The following is a 27585-nucleotide window of genomic DNA, read 5'->3' on the forward strand; positions in this document are numbered from 1 at the left end:
AGAGAGAGAGAGAGGGTGGGGGAGAGAGAGAGAGAGAGATCACACAGAAAAATTCAGTAGACCTGCAATTGAAACTTTTCGGTGCTGATACAAGGAGAACTTCCTTCACAGCATCTGAGGACAACTAGAAAGCTAAGGAGATACAGGCCAAAACCTTTCAATTAACCTAACCTCTTTACCTGAGGCAGTTGCCTTGATCTGCTTAAGACAAGACCAACCCTCTACACTTCCTCGCTCCCCTTTTTCACTGCCTTAAAGGGATAATAAACAAAGGAACCATGAAAACTTTCTTTGGAATTTCCTGATGGAAGTAGTTTCTTCAGCCCAAATTTAGCCTTGTTGGTAGTACTTCATTTGCATGTCAGAGGTCCCAGGTTTAGCACCTGTAGTTAAAAGGTTATCACTGCTAGAGGGTGACCTTTTGTTTGAGATTGTAGAAGAGCTCCTTGGAAGCTAGCATAGATAGATAGAAGCATATCCCATTCATTATGCCTAACCTTTACCTAAGCTTTAGATGATCTCTTTAAATAATAACGCCAATTTCACTTGTTTGTTCAGCACAAGCATGTCCTTTTTTTCTTGACAAGTCTCCTGAAAACATATTGTCACCGTATTTTTTTCCTTTTAGCTATAGCTAAAACGTGTTCTTAACATTTCAATTTCTGATGTAGCTGGAGCAGGTTTCTCTAGACCAGGGGGCTGGATTCGGCCCACGAGATCTGGCTTAGATCTGGCCCACGGGGCCGCTCTGGAAAGAACCAGTCTGCGATGCCTTTACCAGAGAAAATGGAGCTCAGGTGGCTGTGACGGCAGCTGCCAGCAAAATGACCTGCAACTCTCTGCTCAGGAGGGCCACAAGTTCTGTTTTCATTGGCAGAGAGTTGCAGGAGGCTGTCGCAGCCTCCTGAGCTCCATTTTTGCTGGCAGAGCACTTGGGCCACCACAAACACCCCCGACACGAGTGACACCTACCCTGGCCACATCCACCCACCCCCAAGGTCAAACACAACCCTAATGCGGCCCTCAATGAAATCGAGTTTGATACCCCTGCTCTAGACTGTTATCATTTCTATAGATCAGTGGTTCTTGACCTGTGATCCATGGACCCTGAGGGACCATGATGTTATCACAGGGAGTCCAGAAAGGCTCAAGAAAATGTTACAATTTAAATATTGAGTTAATTCTTGGGAATCCGTGGCTATGATCCATGGCCACAAAAGGTATTTAAAGGGGATCCATGGTGAAGAAAAAGTTAAGAACCACTTTGTAGACTGTTATCATATTAACATTCTTCTGTCTGCAACAGAAATAAAGTTTTGGAATTATATACTTTTTATTTCTATTTAATTTAATGTAATATAAATTAAAGATAAAGTTTTTTTCCTGTGAGTCATGTCTGACTTAAAATATAAATTTATATATAAAATATTAATGTAAATATAAATTTATATATAAAATATAAATTTGAATATAAATGTCTGTATTTATATAAATTAGCAGTCTTTAATCCTAAAATCGGGATACATAGGCTTACTTTATCCAAGGAACTCTTTACAGTGGTTTTCAAATCTTTACAATAAGTTTCCTTAGTTTTCTGGATTTAATCTCCATAATTCCTAGGCAAATGTCTTGGTTTCTGAGTAAAGGTCAGAACGAGGGTTCTGAATGTATTCTTAATTATTACATATATTGAATTAAGAGATAGTGACTATTCAGTGATTAAGGAGTTTTTTGCTTTTTGCTTTCCGTGGACCCCTCACCAATTTAGATAGGCCTTATTTACTCTCTTGTCTGTAAAGAAAGTAATATCTGTATGTCATCTCTTGATAAAGTGTTTATTGAGTTTGTTCCTTGCAGCTAGTTTTTAATTGCCATTCAGGACTTCTATCTTATTCATCTAAATGTCCATTCCATAGCAGTAAAAGACTTTCAACATTGCTTCAGGTGGGTTTCAGGCTTTCTTATCAGATGTAGGAAAATAACTTGAAGTGGGATATTGTATTAGTAATTAGAGGGACGAAACATAAAATGAGATTACTTTTTCATGCAGAAGATCAACACCTTTTTTTATTGCTCCACCTCCACTTTCTGCCCTTTCTAGACATTCTGGTCATGGGGATTTTCCATCCCCTCAAGTGGGCATCTGAGATAGAAAGTCTTGACCAGACTATTCTTCTACTCAGGAGTGGTCATTCCAGGAGTGGTATTCTACCGGTTCGGCCCAGTTCGGCTGAACTGGTAGCTCTGAGCATCATCTGTGAGCGAACTGACAATCAGCTGCTGGGCCCGCCCTCCCCAGCTGTATACTGACCCTTATTTCCTGGTTTTGAAGCTCAGTTGCGTCACGTGGCACAGCGGATTGCTGCGTGTCAGTGTTTACCACACTGGGAGAGTGCAGGATTGCAGAAAAAGGTCAGTAGCAAACCCTCTGCATACACGCAAAGTGCACCCACCAAGCCACGCCCACAGAACCAGTGGTAAAAAAATTCCACCTCTGGGTCACTCTGATTATTGTGGTTGTCTATAACAAATGTTCTACCTCTGCTTTTAGAACCTTTTATGGGGAGATTACAGGTCTGATCTTGGGAAAAACCCTCTGTACCAAAAAAAAGCGGCTCTATTTCCATCCTTCTTTTGTTTACCTAAATTAAATTGTGATTACCCCAGGTCTCAACTTAACTTATTTCTCTGATGCACAATCCGAGCTGTCAGGGCTGCATGTAGTAGGATTTTCATATCTGGGCAGCAAAAATCCATAGGACCATTACAGTAGATGAAGCCAGTGAGATTCAGGAAACTCGAATGCTTTGCTTCCATCTAAGATTTTTGTAGCTCAGATATAATGTCCTACACCTAGATCCGTCATGGCGAACCTATGGCATGCGTGCCGGAAGTGGCATGCAGAGCCATCTCTGAGGGCACATGAGCCGTCGCCCCAGCTCAGTTTGACTGTGCATGCGCATGCGCCTCCCGCCAGCCAGCTGATATTCAGGTATCTGCCACGCATGCGGGGGGAGCAGAGCGCATGCGGGAGATGCGTGTGCAGGAGGCAGAGGGTTCCATACACATGCATGGAGGCCCAGGGAGTGCAGGGGAGTCCCGCATACATACGCAGGGCGGCAGGGGAGCGCAGGGGTCGTGCATGTGTTGCATTATAGTGCAGACATGTGTGTGCGCTCTCGCATTTGCATGCGCGCACTTTTGGCATGTTACGACAAAAAGGTTAGCCATCACTGACCTAGATCATAGCATCCCCAAACCTTGAAACCCTGTAACACAGTATAGGATAAAAAACATTGCTACCCAGTAATACCCTGTTTCTCCAACAATATGGCCTCCCCCAATAGGAAGTCCCAGCATGTTTCATAGGCATGAAATGAAATTAAGCCCCTCCCCCAAAATGAAGGCCTATATTAAAACATGCGAAATGGGGGGGAATGGTGGAGGGAATTGCCATTAGGAAGTACTTTTGTTGCACACCCGGATATGGTGCTGCCTGTGTTGACCCCAATACGAAGTGCCCCACCAATGCCGAGGTCAACATCCAAGCCATCACCGCCTGCCCGCCCAAAGATGCAAGGAGGGGAAATCAAGTCACCCCCCGAAAAGACGGCCTAGCCATTTTGGGGGGGCTCAAAAAAAAAAATAAGACCCGGCCTTATATGAGAAACACGGTAATAGGATGGAAGCTCAAAATAATTAAATACATGGAAGTGAAAAGTAATTTAATTGCCTACTGCCTTATAAATGTAGTATCTGACATACCACTCAAATTTAAGTGCAACCCTTGGTCTCCAGACATTAACTTCCTTCCTCACTATATTCAGCCCATTATTCAACATACAATTTACAATCTTCTATATTATTTCAGGCAATAATAATGTGAACAAGCAATCATTAGGCTGTTAGTTGTAGCCTAATTAGGCCACTGAGACTACAGAATATTAATCTTCCATTGGTTTCATCTCTTGAGAGTAATAATAAAACACATCTCCCTGAAATATTTCAGTACCAATTACACATCGTAGATGATGAATCTTTGTATGGCATTTGTGTTTATTACTGCCCAGTGGACAGGACCTCCTATTGTGTTGTGAACACTGAAGGCTCTGATTTTGAATGTAACATGAATTCATTCATTTACCAGAATCTGTTTCTTTTTCCTTTTTGTTCTTTATTGGCTGTTGTTTTTCTTGACTATAGCTATCAAACAAGCAGCTGGATACAAATCCTGCTCTTTGTCTGATGCGCAGAAGTTGCCTCTTGGTTCTGCAGCCCAACAGTTCTCTTAGTAGCAGAACATATTAGAAATCACATGCCATCTTCCAGCTGCTCAGTTGGGTCACAACTGTAAGTTTTTGCAAACATTCATGGCTGATTCTTCATCTTAGAAATAAGTCAAGCATTCTAATCTTAGATATACATATTAGTAGATTAAGCATTCTAGTGCAACGCTCAGGCACCCTTCACTTAAAAAAATAAAGCAACAGCCACTATGGAAATAGTGAAAAAGATACCAGTGACATCACAGAAGTTAACCAATAGGGTATTATTCATAAATGATGCGTTCTCATTAAAGTTGACTTGCTCAAAAAATCTGAGCAAGTCACCTATCTTTGGATGACTAACACTGTGTAGAGCAATGGATTACTATTAGACTGAGGCATCTTTTTTGGCCAGGGTTTTGTATCTTTCTTCATACTGTACTTGGGTATTTTCATAATTTGTTTCTTGTTACTGTGAGTGAAGAAAATAGAACCAAACCTTTTTATTGCAACAGCAACTCTGGTTCAGTCAATTTAAGTCTGGTCTCTGGGGTTTGAAGACACTGGATAAGATCTAGTTCTCTATTTTACCATCAGAGGTAAAGACTTACTACTACAGGTTATTAAATCTTGGCAAATTATAAGTCTGCAAAGTAAAATGATTGTACTATGTTACTTTACATACGCAGCTATTTGTTTTTTATTCTGGCATTCCATGGTAAACAAATCTGTAATGTCTATGGACATTCTCAGTCATCCAAGTCATGGTTGTCCAAAAAGTTCTTTTTCAAGAGGCAACTGGATTTTCTGGTTTTTCTTTGAAGACGGTTTGCTTTTCTCATCCAAGAAGCTTCCTCAGCTCTGAGAAGCTTCTTGGATGAGAAACAAAACGTCTTCAAAGAAAAACTAGAAAGTCCAGTTGCCTCTTGAAAAAGCACCTTTTGGAAAATCGGTGTAATCTTTTCTACATGTACTAGACTTTCAAGAAAAGATTGAACTGCTATTTGTCAGAAATGGTATAGGGTCTCCCGCTTAGGCGGTGGGTTGCACTAGATGACCTACAAGGTCTCTTCCAACTCTGATTATCTGATTATCTACTACTACTTACTATTGATGTGTTTGATTATTGTTTTATTTATTTACCAAGGGACCTGGTGTTTCTCTTATTTTACCAAAAGAAAGAAAAATGGGAGCAGAAGGCAGAGGCTTAATTAAAGAAGCTTAATAGAAAGAGACTACAGGGGAAAAACAGATGACAGGGCAAAAAAAAAAAATCACAGCTGAGAACACAAGCAAAGGCCCTTTTGAGAGAATTCTTTGATCTGTTCTCAAAATTCAATCTGTGCCTACTGGCTCAAAATGGTTGAGAATTCTTGTATTTGTCAAATCAAGAAAAATCAGGACAAGAAAGAAAGAAGTTCTCATTCTAGGAGGAATGAGATACTGTTAGCATTTGGAATGAAGAAGAACAGAATTGTACTTCATGACTCTCAGAAACCCTAGGTTACAAGCTTTGGTCATTTCTGGTCATTGTATGTTGATGGTTGGAATGCTCTACTGTTCTTAACATTTGCTGTATCCTTCATTCCAATGTTTTTCCATTCTTTCATATTTTAAAATAATCTGCAATGGGTGGAATCAACGTAAGGGTATTTTGTGAGAATTAGTGCAAGAGGTTAAGCATTATTTTTATATCCCCTATACATATTTTCCAAGGACTCGACCATCGGTAAAGTAACTCATACGTGATTTGTCACTGCATTCTAATAGGATATTTTCTCAATCTAATATCCCCAATCTCATATTCCGAGACTTACAATCACAACTGAGTCCAAAATTTCCATTGCTATGCAAGGCAGTTGTTAACTGAGGTTTGTCCCATTATTGCCACAGTTGTTAAGTGAATCATGCAGTCAGCTAATCTGGATTCCCCCATTGACTTTGCTTGTTGGAAGCTAGCTGGGAAGATTACAAATGGTGATCTAATAATGATCTCTGTGCAACTGTCATAAATACATGCCAGTTGTCAAGCACTAATTTTTGATCACATGACCATGGGGATGCTGAAATGGACATAAGTGTGAAAACCGGATATAAGTCACTTTTTTCAATGTCACTGGAACTTCGAATGATCACTAAAAAATGGTTGTAAGTCGGACTACCTCTGCTAAGAATGCTATCCCAGCTTAGCTTTCAGGCCTACCAAAACTTACTTACTTGCTTCTTTTCCTTCCTTCTCTCCCTCCACTTTTCTTTCTTTCTTTCTTTCTTTCTTTCTTTCTTTCTTTCTTTCTTTCTTTCTTTCTTTCTCTTTCTTTTTCTTTCTTTCTATTTTTATAGATGTCCATCTCAGCGGAGTGATTCCTTCAGATCAGACTATACTCAAAATTATAGTTTATTGTTCTGTTTATGAAATATGTCATTCACATCTTTTTTAAAAAAAGCTTGCATTTTAGGTGAGATAAAAATAAAAGGTAATATTAAGTGTTTGCCCTCATTTCGGGCATCCATTCAAGGGATAAAGCATTTTTTTGGGGGACGGAACACATATTTAACGTCTTAAAAAAACCTTGAAAAATGACATTTGTGACTTAGCTTTGCACCTCTTCTTGACAGTCTTCCATGGCTGCTAAGACCATAAAGCAACAATCCTGTTTTGTTTATCCTTAACATCAAATAATTTCCTTTTGCTAGGGCTGCAGCTGTGAGGTTAGTTTTGAAATGCATTCAGTGTGTTCCAATCCAAGCAATAGATTTCAGCATTCCACCCTTATCTCTTTTGTTTTATTCACCTCTCACCACACCACTATTTCTATATGCACAAGAAAAGCTGTTGCAAACATGCCACTGTCAACAGTGTTTGCAAACTGACAAAAGAGTGAACGTGCACTTTTAAGTGTAGCCATAGCTTTGTGAAAAAGCATAATCACGTTTTTTCCCCACATTAATCAAGAGCTGGGAGCTAGCTGAGCAAGAGGAAACAGCTTTGGAGCAGACAGGAGAAACCCAAAACCAGGAGCTGTTTTTATTGAGGTTCTGTTATACATTCTTCCCTGCCTCCAATAATCCCAACTAAAAAGCGATCCTTTGTACTGCAAAAAGCAATAGATTAAAAGGACTTTCTGGGATCATCATGCCTGTTTTTTTCAATATACAGGGAGGAAGGTGGTTTGTCCTGTAGGGTTTTGAGTTTAAGATGTTAACCTGTTGCTGCTTGAATGCTTACTTGTTGCTTGATTTCTTTTGCTTCTTTTAAATTTAAACTGTGAGTGCGTTTTCACACAGAAGGATAGAATTTTGATAATATCTCTTGCTCTTTCCACTGTTCAAGGACAGAGTCCTGCTTTGATTGTGCAACAGGAAATTCCCAGTTGTGGAGGAGGGAAAAAAATCTTTGGAAACGTTGGGGAACTCCCACCATTTGAAGAATCAAAAATCTTTGAAGGGAACTATTCCCAGTCCCCTTCCCTGAAAATAGTCTAGGGAAAACTGTTCTCACCAGTAAATGAATGAGAAATGGGGGTGAATACAGGTAGTCCTCAACTTATGACCATAACTGAAGAACTGAGGCTGCCCATTTATGGTCGAAGGAATGATGGTCAAAAAGTAGATTATCACATGACTAGATCTGACTGTACAACCTTTTTTTACGGTGGTTATAAAGCAAATATTGTGGCTATTGAGCAAACACCATGGTTGTTAAGCAAATTATTGTTACTATAGAGCCGTGATGGCGAATCTATCTCAGAGCCCTCTCTGTGAGCACGCAAGCAGTCACCCCAGCTCAGCTCCACCACGCATGCACATGTGCCTCCCACCGGCCAGCTGGTCTTTGGGTCTCTGCCATGCATGCGCGGGAGTGGGGTACATGTGCGGGGGGATACATGCACATACGTTGGGGGCACCTTAGGGGGAGGGACACGCATGCATTGTATTTTGGGGTTTTGCGTGTGGACATTCAACGCATGCATGCGTGCGCTTTGGGCACTTGGTGCCGAAAAAGTTAGCCATCATGCTATAGAGCTTTTTTTCCCCAGGAACTGAAAGTAAACAACCAGTTTCTGGGGGGGGAAGTGTCGTAAATCATAGTCATGTGACTATGGGGCATTGAGGGGCATTTCCTGAGCGCTCTAAATGCGGTCAAATGGGGGAGGCCAACATCAAAACTTCAAAACCAGGTTGTAAGTAGCTGTTGAGGGGATTCTTCGTAACTTTGAATGATCGCAGCATGAGGACTACCAGTGTAATATTGGCAAAGAGGAATGAAGTACAGCAGAATGGCTGGAATCCCGAATAGCAAGCACGGCCATGCAACAAATGTTTTGAAGCTTCTTGTTAAAAAAAAATAGAAGAACAAGAACTTTATTTCAGCTAATGCATGTTCCTTTCATTTGCATAGTTAATGGGAACACTTGAAAGGGAAAAATTGAGTAGCAGTAAATGATTCTTAACTTCTCCAAAGCACCTGAGGGCAGGACAAGAAGCAATGGATGGAAACTAATCAAGGAGAGAAGCAACTTAGAACTAAGGAGAAATTTCCTGACAGTTAGAAGAATTAATCAGTGGAACAACTTGCCTCCAGAAGTTGTGAATGTTCCAATATTGAAAGTTTTTAAAAAGATGTTGGGTAACCATTTGTTTGAAATGGTATACTGTTTCCTGCCTGAGCAAGGGGTTGGACTAGAAGACCTCCAAGATCCCTTCCAACTCTGCTATTCTGTTCTGTACTATTTCTGTTCTATTCTGTTCTGTTCTCCTGTCCCTGCATGCATGTTCTCTCTTGCTCTAGATAGCCAGACAGACAGGCCTCTGGATTTTGGGGGGAGAAATGAAAAACTAATCATAGAGGGGATTTATAAGGGAATGTGGTCAGTCAAAGGAGGAGTCCCTCCCTGCCCAGAGACTCACTGTCAAATCAATTCAGAAGAGAAAAGGGATATAGAAGGAAGAAAACATCAAAGTGATTCAATAGTAATATAATTTTATTGCAATTTTTTAAAAAATACAGAGAAAACTCTATACAAAAACAAATTTTAAAACAAACAAACAATGCACACACATTTAACAAAGAGTATGATCCCCAGCCTGCTCACTGTTATTTATGTGGGTCAAATTTCTGAAAATGCTTTTATTGTTCTTCAGTTATAGAGTGTGGAAACAGCTGCTCTTATCTGAGTTGTCCAAAGCCGATCAGAAACCTGGTTTAGAATGATCATAGTCCCTGTGCAGAACACAGCAACACTTTTAAATGTTCTGTAATATATTTAACAGATGGTTTTTAAATGCGTCTAAGTCAATTAACTTGGGTACATCTAATTCTATATAGATTTGGGCTGCCTAGTAAGGTTGCACCCATCTGTCATTTTGTAGTTGGTGTTGCCACTGTGCAAGAAAAGCATTAAATTTGCTTTCCCCTGTGACTATCAAAGTGGTTTCCTTGTTGCATAAATTGGAGCTAACGAGCAAACATTATTTATTCTGTGCTTAAGATAATTGCCAGAATGTACAATGAATGATTTTCTGTTGAGAAACTAATGTCTGGCTGTGCAATCTTATACTTGTCTATTCACAGGGTAAAGCCCCACTGATTTACTGCCTGTTCAGTAAATATATAGAATTACAGTTTAATTACAAGAGATGAAAAAATAAATAAAATGGGATTTTTATCTTAGAATCTGTTTTCTATAAATTAAGCAAAACTGTCCAGCAGAAATCTATCTCCTTAACATACTTCTGAATTAAAAGCACTCCACATTGTTTTTAGAGGATGATGCTTTGTGTTAACTATGAGTAAAGTATTAAAGTAATAGATGTTGATCTGGAGTGAGAGCCTGCATCAGTTGGCTAGAACTTTCAGAAAAAATATTTTAGTAATTTATGAGTAATTTATTGAAAGAACTTTGATGGCTTAATCTACTTGGTAATGCTGACATTCTTTGTTGTTGTTCTTTTCCGTACCAACCATGCTTATGGAACGAAAACAACATTCACATTTTAGATGTCTATGGAGATTCTCAGTAATCCAGATCATAATTGTTTCAAAGATGCTTTTTTCGAAAGGCAGCTGGACTGATTTTTCTTGGGGACAAAGAAGACAAGTTGCTTCTCATCCAAGAAGCTTCATCAGTTATGCAAAACGTCTTCTTTTTCCTCAAGAAAGAAACAATTCAGTTGCCTTTCGAAAAGCCACCTTTCAGTCATATTCCAAATCTTGTTTTTAATTTTAAGTGCATTTTAATGTTTCAATGTTTTTAATTTTAAGTGCATTTTAAGACAAAGGTTTGTTTTCTGCAAATAGGTATTTTGTATAATTTATATGGTGCTTCGTAACATATTTTAAGAAAAGTTATGTAAATTGTCTATTGCTTCCCCTCTTCTTAAAAAAACTGAACCATATTACTTCTTAATGTGCAGGGTAGGGGCTTTATCTATATTCAGTTTAGAATGTAGATACAACTAGAATATAGAAATGATAAGGCCGTTGTATATTTCAGGCTAGGAATGTTACAGTTTGGTAAAAGTGTGCTCGGTGCTTCCAAATAAGGTTGATAATATATTTTATCTAGAACCAAAACCTTGGAGGAAAACCTCCATTATAGTCGTCAGGGTATTGGAGCTGATCAGTCAAGTAGGGACAAATAATATAATTATAATTCTGATTGTAATGTTTTATATTCCCCACATATTATAGGCCTATGCATTGCAATGGGTATAATATTTTATGGCTGGATTAATAGTATTATAAATAGTAAACACATCATAGAGGTTAAGGTAGTCCTTGCTTAGTTGGGGCCAGAATTTTCATCACTAAGTGAAATGGTCATTACATGAAATATGTAACTGCAGTTGTGGTAGCCCGGGTTACAGTCATTAGATGAGGACCTCCTCCTTCTCCTACCCTGCTGTGCTCATCAATACTTCAACTTTGCCACCCACCTACCTTCCCCCCACCCCCATCTCTCCTCTGTTGGCTACCCTAAAATCCACCTCTACTGCATCCCCATGTCTAGCTGACCTTTGCTGCCTTCTTCCTTCTGCTGACACCAAGGCACATCTAGCTAAAAAAGCTGCTGGTCCTTGGTGAGGCCTCTATAGTGCCTTCATGGTGGCATCTCCCAGTTTCATGGAGGCTTCACAAATAGCTACCAGCTGCTTTGGCTGGATGTGCCTCAATGGTATGGGAGACACAAGATGCTCCTAGGATCAGCAGTGGTAGGCAGTGGCGTTAAAGCACAGGAGATCCAAAAGAGAGGGATAAGAGGGAGATAGGCAAGAGAGAATTGAAATACACCTTGCAGTCATAAATGTGGACAGGTTGCCCAGCACCCAAATTTCCATTGCTTGATTATAGGGGAGTTGCAATAGCTGTATCTTTGAGCTGTGGTGTACAGTGGTTAGAATGCAGTATTGCGGGCTAACTCTGCCACAGTCAGGAGTTCGATCTTGACTGGCTCAAGGTTGACTCAGCCTTCTATCCTTCTGATATCGATAAAATGAGGGTCCAGGTAGTTGGGGGCAGTATCTGACACTTGTAAATTGCTCAGAGAGTTCTGTAAAGCACTATGGAGCAGTACATAAGTCTAAGTGCTATTGATATTTGAGGACTTTCCATAAGTAGCATTCGTTTGCGCTATCATAACTTTTAAGTATTCACTGAATGGATGTTCATTAAGCAAGGACTGTCTGTAATCTATCTTGTATGAAAGAAACAGTTTCTTATCCTGACATTAAACATGGATAAACAATAAACCCAAACCCGGATGCAATGTTTTTAAGCTGGAGCCCTAGACACAAAACTTGCCTTCTGTTATAAAATTCTTCACAAAAACAGAGCTAAGAAACTGTTGTATAAACTGGTGTGTGATCAATTTTATTACATTATTTACAGAAACATGAGTTCTGCTGGCCCTGAAGGGAGAAAGAAAATGAGGGAATGTGATGGATTGATTGATTCGCTGGTATATTATATACAAGGAACAACTGCAGATCGTAAACCAGATGATAAGGTAACTTTCCCAAACCAGTGTAATCTCTAGGATGAAGATAGAGAGCATTTCTTTCTGGCACTGTCTCCAAAGTGTGTTAATATTCATCCCCTCTTATAAATCATCCAGTGACTTTATGATGTCAGTTTTGGGGACATTCCGATGTTTTAAAAGTCCTTGAAAATCTAGCTGTTTTCTCAAGCTTTGAGGTAGAGTGATTGCTGAATCACTGGACTTATTCTGATTTTCTCCTCTGGACATCCATGAACAGTTTCTTAATTGTTATTGTTTCTTGCTTTTAAAAGATAAACTGCTCAGAGTTGTTTGGAATTCAACTGAAATATATCAAGAATAAATATATCTCCAGCTATAAAATTCTTAGTCCTGTGTTCTGCTGAAAACAACTTGTTTGAAATTACCTCAAATCACCACTACAAAGCCCAAACACAACATATGCTAAATTACTACCAGAGACCTACAACTTTGTATCCTCCAGATGCTGCTCACATGTTCTCAGTCGTAGTGTTCGTAATGGTGGGAGTTGTTATGCAACATGTCTGGATGGTGCAAAATTGAAGAAGTATGGAGAGTCTTATCAAACCTAGATTTTTGTCTGGGCTTGTGCACTCCAGTGTTGTCTTCACTTTCTCTCTCTGAATTAAAAAGTGTAGAAGAGTTGATTATGTATAAGGCACCCGTCCTCCAGTTCTAAAACAATAGAAACTATAATAGGTTAAGCTTTAGCTTAATAGATTTAACTTAACTAAATTTAAGGTTTAAATAAATAAAATTAAAGTCTAGCAGATTGATTATTCAAGTAAAAAACTGACAGATTATTGAAGTATGAAATGAATTTAAATTTCTCATCTTTTACTAGTTGCTCTAAGTGGATCTAAACACACAACTCCATTCATTCATTCATTCATTCATTCATTCATTCATTCATTCATTCAAGAACTCTGCTGTTTACATGACAAGGAATTACAGCTGATTTGAAAAATTGCAGTACTGGTGCTATCCACAATTACTAAGAGCTATAAAATATGGCCAATGGTTATCTGAATGCTTGAATCTACAGTACATTCCAGATTTACACAGGCAGAATAATGTATTTGTTCATTTTTTCCAGGCTACGGAGAATTGTGTGTGCATTCTTCATAATCTTTCTTACCAGTTAGAGGCTGAGCTCCCGGGTAATTATACTGAGAAACTCTATGTGCCAAAAAGGGATGATCCATCCGTGAACAACATTGGATGTTTTGGAACAAGGAGCAGGAATGCAAAACAGGTAACAGATGTAAGGAGGGAACAACAGTTTTTTATAGACTGCCCAGCATCTCTGAGAAACCTTTGTCTGAAACTCACACTAATCCATAATCAGGTGTCCCTAGAAGTAACTTATTGGGAATGCTGGGAATTTTACTCTTAATAGAGAAGATGGCCAATACTTTGAAGGTTGACTAATGTAGAATATATGTGTGATATGCAATTATACTGGGTGAAAAAGATCCCTTAAACATGAAGCAATATTCATAAAATAAAGATAAGCAGTCCTTCACAGTAAGGGGGGGATCTGAAAAGTACAGATGGGGATTATTTTGATGGACAGATAGATGCATTCATGCATGCATTAGGTATCATCAAATTGTCATTGCCTTTTAGCAGCTATGTAGACAGATCTTCTCCAGGATGAAATATCTTTATTAGGATTAAACCACAATGCAATAGAAAACTTGCTAATCTCATAAAACCATTCATAATGTCTGGTGGTATAAAATTAAAGTATGAAATTGTGACCGTTTGTAAGATTTCAAGACAAATTTGTTAATCTAGTTTTTCAGATGTCTCCTCACCCCAGATGTTCTGTGGATCTAACAATTACTTATAAGATTACAAAGATGGAGCCAGAGTAACAAACAGAGAGATGTTTAATCATATAAAACCAGACACATCACTGGAAGCTGAAATAATAAGACTATATCCAATTTACTGTGGCAATGTTATGCATTTGAATTCATTGGAGAAGGCAATGATACTAGGAATGGTTAGTGGGCAGGGAAGAAGGAACAAGCAAAGAACACACTGGCTTGAAAATAGAAAACCTGATACAAAGCTGAACGTACAACAATTGAAAGAAGCTGCGCTTGATAAGGTTGCATGGAGAGCACTTGCCTATAAAGTCACCAAGAGTCGGACACAACCTAAAGATAGACCTCTAACTTATAGAAAAATATAGTCATTAGATGTGAATTTCTTTCCTCTTTAAAGTATACTGTGTTTTTGATGAAAGTAAAACTGTTCATCCCCAGTAATCATGAGTAATCAGCAGATGCAACAATAATCTGGTTGTTCTTAATGATCAGTCTTTACATGGCTGCTGAAATAGGGGTTATAGCCTATTATGAGCCATGGTGGCGCAGTGGCTGGAGTGCAGTACTGCAGGCTACTTCTGCTGACTGCAGTTTGGCAGTTCAAATCTCACCAGGCTCAAGGTTGATTCGGCCTTCCATCCTTCTGAGGTTGATAAAATGAGGACCCGAAAGGATTGGAGGCAATATGCTGTCTCTGTAGACCACTTAGAGAGGGCTGTAAAGCGGTATATAAATCTAAGTGCTATTGCTATCGCTACAGAGGGTTTATGCACTATTAAACCCACACAATGATTTACAGGTAGGCATTCATCAAAATTTAGGGCTGTTGGTCTCCATATTTTACTAGCTACCCTTAAGGAGTCAGACTACCTGTACTCTAAGAAGACTTTGATTCTTTCTCACTTCATTTCTGAAATACTGATCTGTTTGCCTTTTTAGAAGCAACAAGATATGCCTTTGCCGGAAGAAAAGAGTAACCCCAGAGGTGTTGAAAAGCTCTGGCATTCCACATTGATCAGGATATATTTGTCCCTAATAGCAGAAAGCACTAGAAACTTCACTCAAGAAGCATCTCTGGGTGCTCTGCAGAACCTCACTGCTGGCAGTGGACCAGTAAGTATCTGAGAAGGAAATGGATGTGGATGGTATTATTAATACTGTTATTTTACTGTAGTTTCTCTTGGATAATCTCAGAGCAGCACATAGGGAAAGAAAAAACTTATAATGGAGTCATAGGGAATAGAACAGAATGGTTAAACTAGTATAACATTAATCCAGTCGACAATAAAAGCCTGGATAAGACTAAGTGGACATTTACAAATCGTCCTGCTGGTATCTAGTCTCATTTTATTTTAATATTTGGGGTGGGGTGGGGTGGGGTGGGGTTGTCAAATATCTAGAGAAGGCTACAAAGGAAGAGCTGGTCTCTAGTTGCTGTTTGTCTTAGAATAGAATTAGAATTAGAAGAGAAGAGAAGAGTTGGAAGGGACCTTGGAGGTCTTCTAGTCCAACCCCCTGCTTAGGCAGGAAACCCTACACCACTTCAGACAAGTGGTTATCCAACATCTTTTTAAAAATTTCCAGTGTTGGAGCATTCATGTCTAGGGAACATTGATGCCTACCTTTGAAAGAAAGATAGCTGATTTATTTCATTTTGAGGTGCTCATAGACAAGGAAAATGGAAAAGGAAAAGCTAGAACCCATTTTATTTGGGAAGCATGAAATTATACATGGACCAGTGTGACTAGCAAAGTGAGAAGAGGAAGCAGCATGACCAACAGGCTAGCCTTGTGTTTGGAAGACAAAGAGAATAAGGGAAGAGTTTGCAACTAAGTGAAGTTACCAGGACATCTTAGGAAGGTCCACTAGCATCAAAAGTTGGGCCTTACCTATTCTTCTTTAACTACATACCCTTCTGTATCTTTCAGTAGTAACAGAAACTGGTGCTTCTTCAGTCAGATGCTTCTACTGATACCAACAACACTTATTTTTTTGAAAAAGCATAAATTGACAAAGCACCATCCTCTTGGTAAAGCAGTTTGTATAATTGGGGTGTTGCTTTGTGGGTGCTTTTATTCTTCATGTTTCTTTTAAAAACAAAATATTTAAAGGGAGTTCCTGTGCAGCTCCAGGTCTGGGTTAACATCTTCAAGGACATTTCTAGGCCTGTTCTCCTAGCATCCCTTCCTTTCTAAGGAAACCACCAGTATCAGCTGCCACAGAATTCTGATTTTCTTTGGAGGTGGGGACGTTTTCTTAATACTTGAAAAGCCTTTGTTCACGGACTGACAATAATAACAATCCTCTTCCTGGAAGAAAATGTGCACTGTACACAAGATTCTATGATACAGAGTGGTGAATTACCTAAGTCTAAAAGCTGTGTATGTTTCCTGACAGATGCCGTTTGGGGTGGCTCATATCATTGTCAAGAAGGCCAATGGCCTCCCGAATATTCGAAGCATGCTACATGTGAGCAACATAAGCATCAGGAAAACAGCCGTTTCCCTACTCAGGAACTTGTCTCGTAACACCTTGCTCCAAAATGAAATTGGTAAATACACACTCCTAATGAAGATCATTTGCACGGGTTTTAATTGCATGATAGGATGTTAAATGATGTTGAACTAGACCTTTAGCAGAAGATTCCCGCTATCTCTCCAATAAGCTGTCAAGGCTGAGTGGGAATTGCATCCATTATAATCTTTTTGAGGTGATACTGTTGATACGTAATGGCTAGCCACAAGACACTATTTTAGTTGTTTGGGAATCAGAATTGGACAGGTAGGGTGGCATCCACTAGCTTTTGCCAAATTGTGGATCTCCAAATGTGTTGAGGGCCCAAATTGCAGAATGTTTGCAGTCATTTGAAGTGTTTTTGAAAACCCTACAAAATTTGAAGGGCTTCAGATTATGGAAGATTGGCCAATGATGTTATCCAACTACATGCCTACCCATAAATCCCAACATTTTCATGGAGTAAATTTACAGGGGGTGGCGAGAGGGGTGGAATGGAAAATTTTCATTAGAACTAAATGTTGTACCATTTAGTTAGACACAAGCATTTTAAAGAACATGTGATGGGTGTATTTAAACTTTAGAATAAGGACACCTCTTGGTTATTTTTCAGCCAGAGTACTATTGCCAGACTTGATTGCCATGTTGCCAGATTATATCCCAACATCCGATGTGGACAATGAGATCGCAGCTTCTGTTTGCTATGCTTTGTATAACCTGATTCAAAACAATTCCTCAAACGCTCGGCTTCTCTTGAATAATGATGGCATTTCAAAGGTTATGAATATCAGCACAAGTGACAAGTAGGTATACATTCCTAAAATGATTATCTGTAATTTAGTTTAGTTTACTTTATTGTCTTTGCACCTCGTACAACGAAATCAAGCACCATCTTCAGTGCACATCATGACCATGGAAATAAACACAAACACACATCCTTCACACTTCACACATTGAACCAAAAACCCCTGACACCACACCAACACTGCACTATACAGTAGAATTCAAAAGGGCTACTGCCCTGGGATAGAAGCTGTTTTTCAGCCTATTTGTGTTTGTTTTTAATTATTCTGTAATACTTAAGTTTGCAGCAAAAAGTTGCATGAAGGAGATAATTTTTTTTCTGTTCTTGTTTTTTTAAAAAACCATGTTTAAAGGGAATATATATATATTTTCTAAAGTTTTCATGGGTATTTATATGTATGGTATTCAGCTATGTTCGAGTATTTTCCCACGTCATTATAGTTGTGCTTTTAAAGTTGTAGCAACATTTTAGCAGAATCTCATCTGCCATCATCTGGCTTCTGTATTGTGTTCGTCTGTGAGTCAGGCTTTCATATCCGTTTCTGTTTTAAATTTGGTGCTAGCCTACTGCTGTGCCAGAATGGTTTTTTCTTCATCTTGATTGGTTGGGAGTCTTGGTCTATATTTATTGGCCTTGGAGTTTGCTCTGTTCTGCTTGACTGGTGTTTTTAATATCTTCTGTCTGTTTTGTAGCTTTTTTTTGGTCTTGATTGGTTGGCAACATTGTGTTTCCTGTATTGGAGGCTTTTAGTGCAGCTTGGCTCTGAGTAAATGGATGGCTATCATTTATTAGGAAGCTAGGTTTCATCTGGGTGCCTGGTTGGGGTGTGTTTGAGCTGGAGATATCGGGGGGGGTCTGTTTGTTCCCAGGTGTTTGCTTGGCTTGTGGTGTGGAGATTTTTTTGTTTGTGAGTGCAGGCTTCCAGATAATTGACAGTCTGGTGGAGTCATCTCTTCTATTCATGCTTTCAGGTCTTTTTTCAATCTCTATGGCTTCTCTGATAATTCTGTAGCTGGGGTTTTCTATAGTGGCTAGGGTTTTGGCGCCATTGAAGTCAATGCTATGATCTGTGGCTTTCGTGTGTTGGACTAGTGAGAAAGTGTGTTCCAGCTATTTTACTGCATTTTTGTGTTCATCCAGGCGGGTACTTATTCTTCTATTGGTCTGTCCAATGTATGTGGCATGGCATGATGTGTAGGGAACTTCATATATGCCTTGGTTTTCCAGGTCAATTTTATCTTTGGGGTTTCCTAGGATGGCTGCTATAGCCACTATAGAAAACCCCAGCTACAGAATTATCAGAGAAACCATAGAGATTGAAAAAAGACCTGAAAGCATGAATAGAAGAAATGACTCCACCAGACTGTCAATTATCTGGAAGCCTGCACTCACAAACAAAAAAATCTCCACACCACAAGCCAGGCAAACACCTGGGCACAAACAGACACCCCCCCCCCAATACCTCCAACTCAAACACACCCCAACCAGGCACCCAGATGAAACCTAGCTTCCTAATAAATGATAGCCATCCGTGTACTCGGAGCCAAGCCACACTAAAAGCCTCCAATACAGGAAACACAATGTTGCCAGCCAATCAAGACAAAAAAAAGATACAAAACAGACAGAAGATATTAAAAACACCAGTCAAGCAGAACAGAGCAAACTCCAATACCAATAAACACAGACCAAGACTCCCAACCAATCAGGATGAAGAAAAAACCATTCTGGCACAGCAATAGGTTAGCACCAAATTTAAAACAGAAACGGCTGTGAAAGTCTGACTCACAGACAAACACAATACAGAAGCCTGATGATGGCAGATGAGATTCTGCCAAAACATTGCTACAACTTTAAAAGCACAACTATAATGACGTGGGAAAATGCCTGAATAAAGCTGAATACCAGATATATACATACATACATACATGCATGCATACATACATACATACATACAATGGCCTCTGATCTTTCCTGCCCACCCTTTATCCATGCCCTTCCTTTGGACCTTTTATTTATTTTTCCTTATTAAGTTTTTTTTTAATTGAAACTCTATGAAATGTGTTGTTCTTTTCAACTTCATGCTGATACAATGCTGAACTACTTTAAAAGTTGTTGTTCTTTTCTATTGTTCTCAGCAAAAGTGGTAGAGCTGCCTCAATCCTCTTGTATTCCTTGTGGTCTCATGCTGATCTCCATAGTGCTTACAAAAGGGTAAGCTGGCAAACAAGATGAGAATCTTTTGAAAATGCTTTACAAACCTTGGCTTATTTTTCTGGGTCCCTGTTGAAAAATCCACATTCTGACCAATTCAACCAAAGCCTTTTCAATCTAAAGACATGCAACATTTTGTTTTGTTTTTCCTCCTATCAGGTTTTCTTGGTTTTTAAATGTATGTCATACTTTTAATTTATTTTTGTTATTCAAAATATTTTAAGACTGAACCCTAATAAACCCTATTAGGGATTTGGAATTGTTAATTGATGGAAATGGATTTAATGTACTTTTGTTAGGTTTGCCCTAATGCTGTACTTCCCATAGAAAATTATTTTGTAAATAGAGTATGCAAAACATTTTTTCAACTGGAAAGTTGAATTTACTAACACTTTCTGCTTCTGCATTCTTTTAAACAGGTAACACCTGTTTTTCCCCTTAACCTTTTTTTATTTTGTTTTTTCAAACAATGGGAAACTTTCCTAGAGACAACACAATCAACACATCCCCCAAAGGCTTCCAAGTGGTTGCAAGATTTCAGGCTGACCAGTGAGCAAGAAAGTAATCCTTTCCACGTTAGGCTTCTCAAGTATCGCACCTTTAAATCAGAGGGCCATAGGCTGAATTCCTCGGGTTGCATTTAGCTGTAAAAGTCTTAAGCTCAATCTCAAAAATGCAATGATCAAATTGTCACCTGTAATGTGACCAAAAGGTAAAACCTATTAAATATACAACGGGGAAGTAATTCCATCAAATACCAGAGGTGGTATTCAGCCAGTTCGGACTGGTTCTGACATCAGTACTGGAAATTTTGAGTAGTTCAGAGAACTGGTGGCCCCACCCCCGCCCTTTTCTGTCCTATATTCTCTTGTTTTTTAGTTCAGCTGATTTGCATGGCAGAGCAGATTTCCGTGCCTCAGCTGAGCTAAAAAACAGCTCACCTCACTAGCACTGACAGAGAGAGCAGTTTTGAGTGCTGCGCACACGCAAAGTCCACTCTCACAGAATCAGTAGGAAAAAATGTGGAATCCCACCACTGTCAAATACGTTTAATTTCAATTAAGTGTGAATGAAACTGAAAAGGAAGTTTTGATTTGGCCTGGACCAATTTTAGAACATAGCTTTCAGCGTACCTATCAAAAACTAATTGTGGCATTTGGCCCAACAGAGATTGCAGGTTCCTGCTTTAAATAGTAACATTCAGCTTGTCTTCTGTCAAGGATCTCATTTAATTTCCAAATATGTTGATACAATATACTCTATCATTTGGTGTCAAATTAAATATAATTCTAATTGCATGATTAACTTCTGTGTTTACTTTTTATGTAATACCACGGAAGTTTGTTTTCATAGGGATCACAATGTATTCCTCCCTATGCCATCACAATCCTGACGAATACATATTTTTATACATTTGTTTATGATCATGATAGGAATCTGGGCTAGTTGTCTCACATCTGGTACCTCAAAAAGCATTGAGACTACAGGTCTCCAAATTCCTAGGCAGCGTGATCAACAATTAGAGGCCAACAGAAACAAATAGTTGGTCTACACCCTCCTGAGTCCCAACCTAATTTAAGTGTCTTTCAATTGCACACTAATTTAAATCAATTAAATCAACCGCAAACCAATTTTAGAAAAAAAAATAAACTGATATCCTTTCTAGACTCCCAAAGTAGCTTCAATAGGATGTTCATCTCATTCCTACTGTATGTTTAATAATTTACCTTTGTGTTTCCAGTGAGAATTTACCTCTATGTTCCTGGAATTGTAGTTAAATATATTCCATTTCTTTTTCTTTCTTTTTTTACTTTAAAGGCTGGATATAGGAAAACCGATTTCATCAACAATCGAACATTAAGAGCCTATAATTTACTGAAAGACTGAAAACCTGGAGAGGTCTTAAAGATTTTTGTAGAAAAACAATACAGACATGTTATCATCGTTCACTCAGTACCAAGAACTGAGGAAAAAGTGAAAGAGTGTTTTAAGTTACAACAGGTGTCTGGAATAAAGCACTAATCCCCATATCTGTCATTATAGCCATGCTTATTGTTCCTCTTAAAATCAAGACTCATCTATAAACATAATGAATTCCAAGCTGAAACCTTAACAAATAATTTTAATATCAAATCTAAAACTGGCAACCATTGCAGGCATTATGCTAGGTCAATTTGGGGGCAATTATCCACATCAATGTCTTCTTTTTATATTCTAGGAAAGTAATAACCAAAGAAGATGGGATGTGGGAATTCTTGCATTGGTGTTTTGTTTTGTTTTGCTAACCTTATGAGTGATTCATGCAAAACTGCCTCTAATCTTCAGATATTTTATGAACATGCAGATTTTTGTATAAGCTGTTTTTGAATAATATTTTCCCAGGTTGTAATTTTTCAGTGTAAACCTGCGTGTATGATTACTCTTTTTTTTAACTGAAGTATTGTTGAAGATATTTTAAAAATTCCTTATACTTGCACCCTGAATTTACCAATGCGGAAGACTTCAAAATTTGTTGTGTAAAATTTGTTCAAACAATGCCAAGTTGCTATCTTAAGAGTGTGGTGTCTTTTATGATGGTTTTGACCAGAGGAACCAAATGTTTCTAATGCTTTTAACTATAACATTCATCAGGAATGGACAACTTCTGTGTGTGTGTGTGTGTGTGTGTGTGTGTGTGTGTGTGAGAGAGAGAGAGAGAGAGAGAGAGAGATCATTTGTGATGCTGTCATCATGCAAAAGATGCAGTTAATGCATATTGCATAATTAGCGTCATTTGCACCATTATGTCGCTTAGGTAAGATGGGGTGGTGTAGAAATACTGTAAATAAAATATGAAAATAGATAAACTTTGTCACGGTACATGTAACCCCAACCGTACAGCTATCAACCATGGAAATAGCATTTATTTAGGAAATGTATTTATTTAGAAAAATGTATATTGCTGCCTATTCGCACATGGCGGCTCAAGGTAGCTTACAAGAATATAAAAACCTCATATAAAAATAATAAAACTAATAAAACAGGGAATCATATAATAAATTAATAACCTCTACCTCCCACCCTGGCGACAACATATCACACAAGCCATTTAATGGGCTCCATCCCACTCTGGGTTCCCCAGGCCCACTGGCAGAACCAGGTTTTCAGCACTTTCCGGAAGAGTGTTAGAGTGGGGGCCATTCCAATTTCTGGGGGAATAATGTTCCACTATCACAGAGAAGTCCCTTCTTCTGGGTCATGCCAGGTGTATCTCCCTAGGGGATGCATTGCACGTACTCAGTTGCAGACTGGAGATGTCCTCCCTTAGTCACCCTCAATACTTGTGAGATGGACTGTGGGGGCCAAAGCAGCAGGCAAGACTCTGTTCCATGTACAAGTTCAGACACATGAAAAGATAATATAGGCACGAGAAGATACTATGGGTCTGCACTGCATGTAAAAGCAAACGTGAAAGACTCCAGAATACCTGAATAGTAGCACATGTTAAGAGTGGCTTAATTATTTTTACTCACATTCATAAAATGCCCTTGTTTATTGATTAAGTTGAATTTAGACCCTGTGCATGCTGCTCACTCTCTTTAACAGCTCAGTGCAACTTGTTTCATGTGGCTGGTAAGAAATGGGATCTGTCTCTCTCCACTGAAATTAAATTAACAATCGTTTTTAGGAATATGTACACAGGAGATATTTATTTAGCCTTCCCACACCCATCTCAACAATGCATTCTTTCTAGGAGAAGCAAAGAGACTCAACAGAGGGTGTGACCTTCTCAGTGTTACTGTGAAATTCTATTTATTGTTGCAATGCTGAACACTCTTTGCTTATGAAAGGCAGAGAGGATGTGTCAAAACCATTCAGGCTTTCCAACTACCAATTCTTTTCGGTGTAAATATTTTTACTTTAATCTCTGCAGAGATTTTAACATGGAATCAAATCTAAGTGGACCTAGTAACCAAACACAACATGCAAGAAGGGAAGCTTTTCTGGAAAATAAGCTTGGTTTGTTTGGGTTGAATTCCCGCTTGGTGTTCCAAAGCATCCTTGTCTTATTCCTGCAGTGTAGATTTAGGTGTATAGTTAAAAATATGGAATGATTCCACATTAATTCCAGTCATTAAAATAACGTTTTGTAATCTTACTCCATGTACAAGAAATCATTTTGGCCCTCAAAAGAGAGCTTGCTGCCTCATCAGCACATTCTGTGAAAAATAGTTAATGTTAATATGGATATTGTAGCTCAAGAAGCTGAATTGCTCATCAGGGATCAGATGATGCTGATCCGAACTCCCATCATCCCTCTATTTGGTCTGATTGAGAACGATAGGATTTGTAGCCCAGCAATATCTGAGCCATTTGGATATACTTAAAGCACCCCCAGTTTTCTCAGACCTGAATCATTTTTAGAAGAAATTGTACAAATAGCAATATAATTTAAACTTATATACCGCTTTACAGTGCTTTACAGTCCTCTCTAAGCAGTTTATAGTCAGCATATTGCCCCCGACACTCTGGGTCATTTTACCGACCTTGGGAGGATGGAAGGTGGAGTCAACCTTGAGGCTGGTGAGCTTCAAACTGCTGACAGCAGAAATAGCCTGCAGTACTTCATTCTAACCACTGCGCCACCACAACTTCAAATCAATCATAATTCATTGGAAATGCCAAAATCAGAAAATAGGGGTGCAAACAGAGGGGAGCTTTGCTGCAAACAAAAACATCTTAGCAGTCTAGTGTTAGAAATCAGGATTGAAAGGTGCCAGCTACTTTAGGTGGAGGCTGAGAGCTTCCAGTATTTAAGATCCCAGCTGAGCGCAGCCTAATAGTTGGAATAAATTCTTGATGTCTGCCCAATTTTCTAAAGATGACCTGGAAGAAGACAAGCAGTTTTCCTGACAGTGTTACTGAAGGTGTTTGCTATTGCTTGGGATAATAGGACAGGATAGAGAGGAGGAGCTATGCATTTTATCTTTCAAGATTGCTGATAGTTTCCCACCCCATATGGAACCAGGTATTTGTTTGGTTTTTGTTTCTGAAGTCTCTAGGTCCTGTAATGCATTTAAAATGAGATTACAGCTGTTATTGAAGAGCTTGGCTCAAACTAAAATCCTGCTTTGCTCCACGGTCCGACTAGAAACTCTGTTCCTCTTTAAGCTTAACTGGGTTCATAATTATCCCTTTGCTGTTAGGTTTATGACCCTGTAATCATTAAGTAAATAACTCTAGTTGAGTAAGGCAGGGCATGCTCAGGCCTTGTTAGAAATGCAGATTAAGTTAGAAGATAGTAGTTTTCTTTGCTTCTCCTTCATTCTCTTCTAAAAGGATCATTTAAAGAAGTGGTGGGATTCAAATAATTTAATAGCTGGTTTACCCAGGGTCAGGTTGTTTGTTGTGGGAGGCATGGCCCAAGCTGGCCCTGGGCAAACTGGTTGCTAAATTACACACACACACACACACACACACACACACACACACTATCAAAGTGGATCCTGGGCCCTCTGCTGTACTGCAATGGAGAAATGGGCAACAGAGAAGCTAGCACAAGGGAAGGAGGTGGATCAGGGAGAAGAAAGAGGGGAAATTGCCTTTTTCTTTCCTCTCACTGGCTGCTCCGTTGCCTGTTTCTCCATTGCAGTGTAGCACCCAAGCTCCACTTTGATAGCAGGGAATACCTAATTTAACAACCGGTTCACCCAAACCAGTGCGAACCGGCTGAATCACAACACTGATTTAAAGGGAAGGTATTAGAAGACTTAATGATTCTTGGACACCATACTGAGGACTTGGTTGCTCAGTTAACATTCTGAGGACAAATTCCCTTGACAGGGTCTCAAGCAAAATATCCCAAGGGATGTGAGCATGAAGACATATAGCCCCTATCTGCATCTTCATGTCAGAACATATTAATGTGCACTCAGATTACATTTCAGCAGATTTGGGCAACCCTATTGCAAGATAAACAAACATTTTTCCTTATTCGTGTAGACTCCTTATTCATGTAGAAATTTATAGCTGCAGTGTTGAAACATGTGAAGATATTACATGATGTCAAAATATGGTTGATTATTTGTTTGCTCTTAATGGTAATTTCTTGATTGGGTGAAACAGAAACATCTTGATTTATCATGTTTTGATCGTTTCCTAATTTGTATGTGTTATGAAGGAAGTATTAAAGAGGATGTGACTGAGGATGAGAGTATGAGCCATATTGAATTAGGAGATTTCACTTCAAGAGTATTCTCAGATATTAAAAACTCATTGGATGACTGTGGGCATGTGATTCTCTCAGTCCAGTAGGTTTGTTATAGGGACAAAATGGGACCTCCCAATATAAACCACCTAGACTTCTTAGAGGAAAAATAGAATGGAGTACTAATAAATAAATCTGAAATTATTATAGTGCAGTGGATCATTTGAATGAGACCAAAATGAGATTTCTTGTGAAATGTGGTAACACAGGGGTGTCAAACTCATATCTCATCACGGCAGTGGCATGTGACATATCATGACTTTCCCCTTCATGAAACGGGGCATGGGCGTGGCTGGCGCATGACACATCCAGCCCGCAGGCCATGAGTTTGACAGCCCTGTAGTAACAGGAAATAGAATCTCTTTCCAATGTGTCTTTAACCTAAAGTACAAATGACTTGATTTTTTAAAGAAAATCAGACAAGTTGTTACAGAGTAATTAAATACAGCACACTTACAGCAAGACCAACTGATCATATTTACAAGATGGAGAAATGTATTCAATCTTGTGCAGGTAGTCTTCAACTTATGATCACAATTCAAGCCCAAAATTTATGTTGTGAGATGAGAAATTTGTTAAGTGAGTTTTGCTCCATTTTACGTCCTTTCTTGCCTCTTTTGTTCAATGAATCACTGCAGTTGTTAAGTTAGTAACATGGTCGTTAAATGAATCTGGCTTCCCTATTGATTTTGCTTGTCAGAAGGTCACAAAAGGTGATCAAATGACCCCAGGACCCTGCAATGGTCATAAGTATGAACCAATTGTCAAGCGTCTGAATGTAAATCACATGACCATGGGGATGCTGCAATGGTCATAAGTCACTTTTTTCAGTGCCGTTGTAACTCTGAATGGTCACTAAATGAATTGTAAGTTGAGGGCTATCTGTAGAAGGGTCAGTGTTCTATGTTAAAAATGAACTGGGCTTGGCTAGTCTAGTAAAGAGAAGGACCAGGGGAGACATGATAGCAATCTTCCAATATTTGAGGGGATGCCACGGAGAGGAAGGGGTCAAGCTATTTTCTAAAGCACCTGTAGGCCAGACAAGGATTAATGGATGGAAACTGAACAAGGAGAGATTTAACCTGGAAATAAGGAGAAACTTTGTGACAATGAGAACAATCAACCAATGGAACAGCTTGCCTTCAGAAGTTGTGGGAGCGCCATCACTTGAGACTTTCAAGAAGAGATTGGACTGCCATTTGTCAGAAATGGTGTAGGGTCTCCCACTTGGGTGGGTGGGGGGGTTGGACTAGATGACCTACAAGGTCCCTTCCAACTCTGATTATCTGTTATCTGTTAAATAAATAGGGGCAAGAAGAAAAGGAATGGGTTTATAGGAAGTGGTTGTGTTCCTGAGGAAAAAGCAGGTGTGAATTACTACTCTTTTAAGTCATACAATCCCCCACAGACATTTTTCTTGAATTTCCACATGCCAGAAACTGAATGTGTAGCTTTTCAAGTCAACAACAGTATCTGCAGCAGCTTCACTATAAAATAATCAGAAGAGAATCAGAAGAAAGACAGGGCAGAAAGAGGCAAGGAAAGAGCAGGGGTGGCTTTGGCGAAACCAGGAAGAGGGGAGTGGTAACTGGAACTATGTACAAACACAGGGGGACAGAGAGAATTTGACAAAAATAGGACAGTCACAGTGAATTTTGTCAAAAGGTCCGAGGAGAGAACAATGTTG

The 27585-nt window shown here is 39.1% G+C and overlaps 1 protein-coding gene across 1 annotated transcript in view; it reads left to right on the forward strand.

Annotated features, from left to right (window-relative positions):
• PKP2 (plakophilin 2) overlaps positions 1–22205 on the forward strand; it is a 64844-nt gene extending 42639 nt beyond the window's left edge. Inside the window, exons 7-13 of the mRNA XM_026722301.2 lie at positions 12154–12271; positions 13380–13538; positions 15061–15234; positions 16519–16672; positions 17249–17438; positions 19576–19651; positions 21470–22205. Coding sequence (XP_026578086.1) covers positions 12154–12271; positions 13380–13538; positions 15061–15234; positions 16519–16672; positions 17249–17438; positions 19576–19651; positions 21470–21538 — 940 coding nt within the window. The 3' untranslated portion in view covers positions 21539–22205. The remainder of the gene's footprint in view (positions 1–12153; positions 12272–13379; positions 13539–15060; positions 15235–16518; positions 16673–17248; positions 17439–19575; positions 19652–21469) is intronic.
• Positions 22206–27585: the final 5380 nt, after the last annotated feature.

Source organism: Pseudonaja textilis, chromosome 5, assembly GCF_049901715.1.
Source record: "Pseudonaja textilis isolate UNSWEBS1 chromosome 5, rPseTex1.2, whole genome shotgun sequence".
Classification (NCBI taxonomy): Eukaryota; Metazoa; Chordata; class Lepidosauria; order Squamata; family Elapidae; genus Pseudonaja; species Pseudonaja textilis.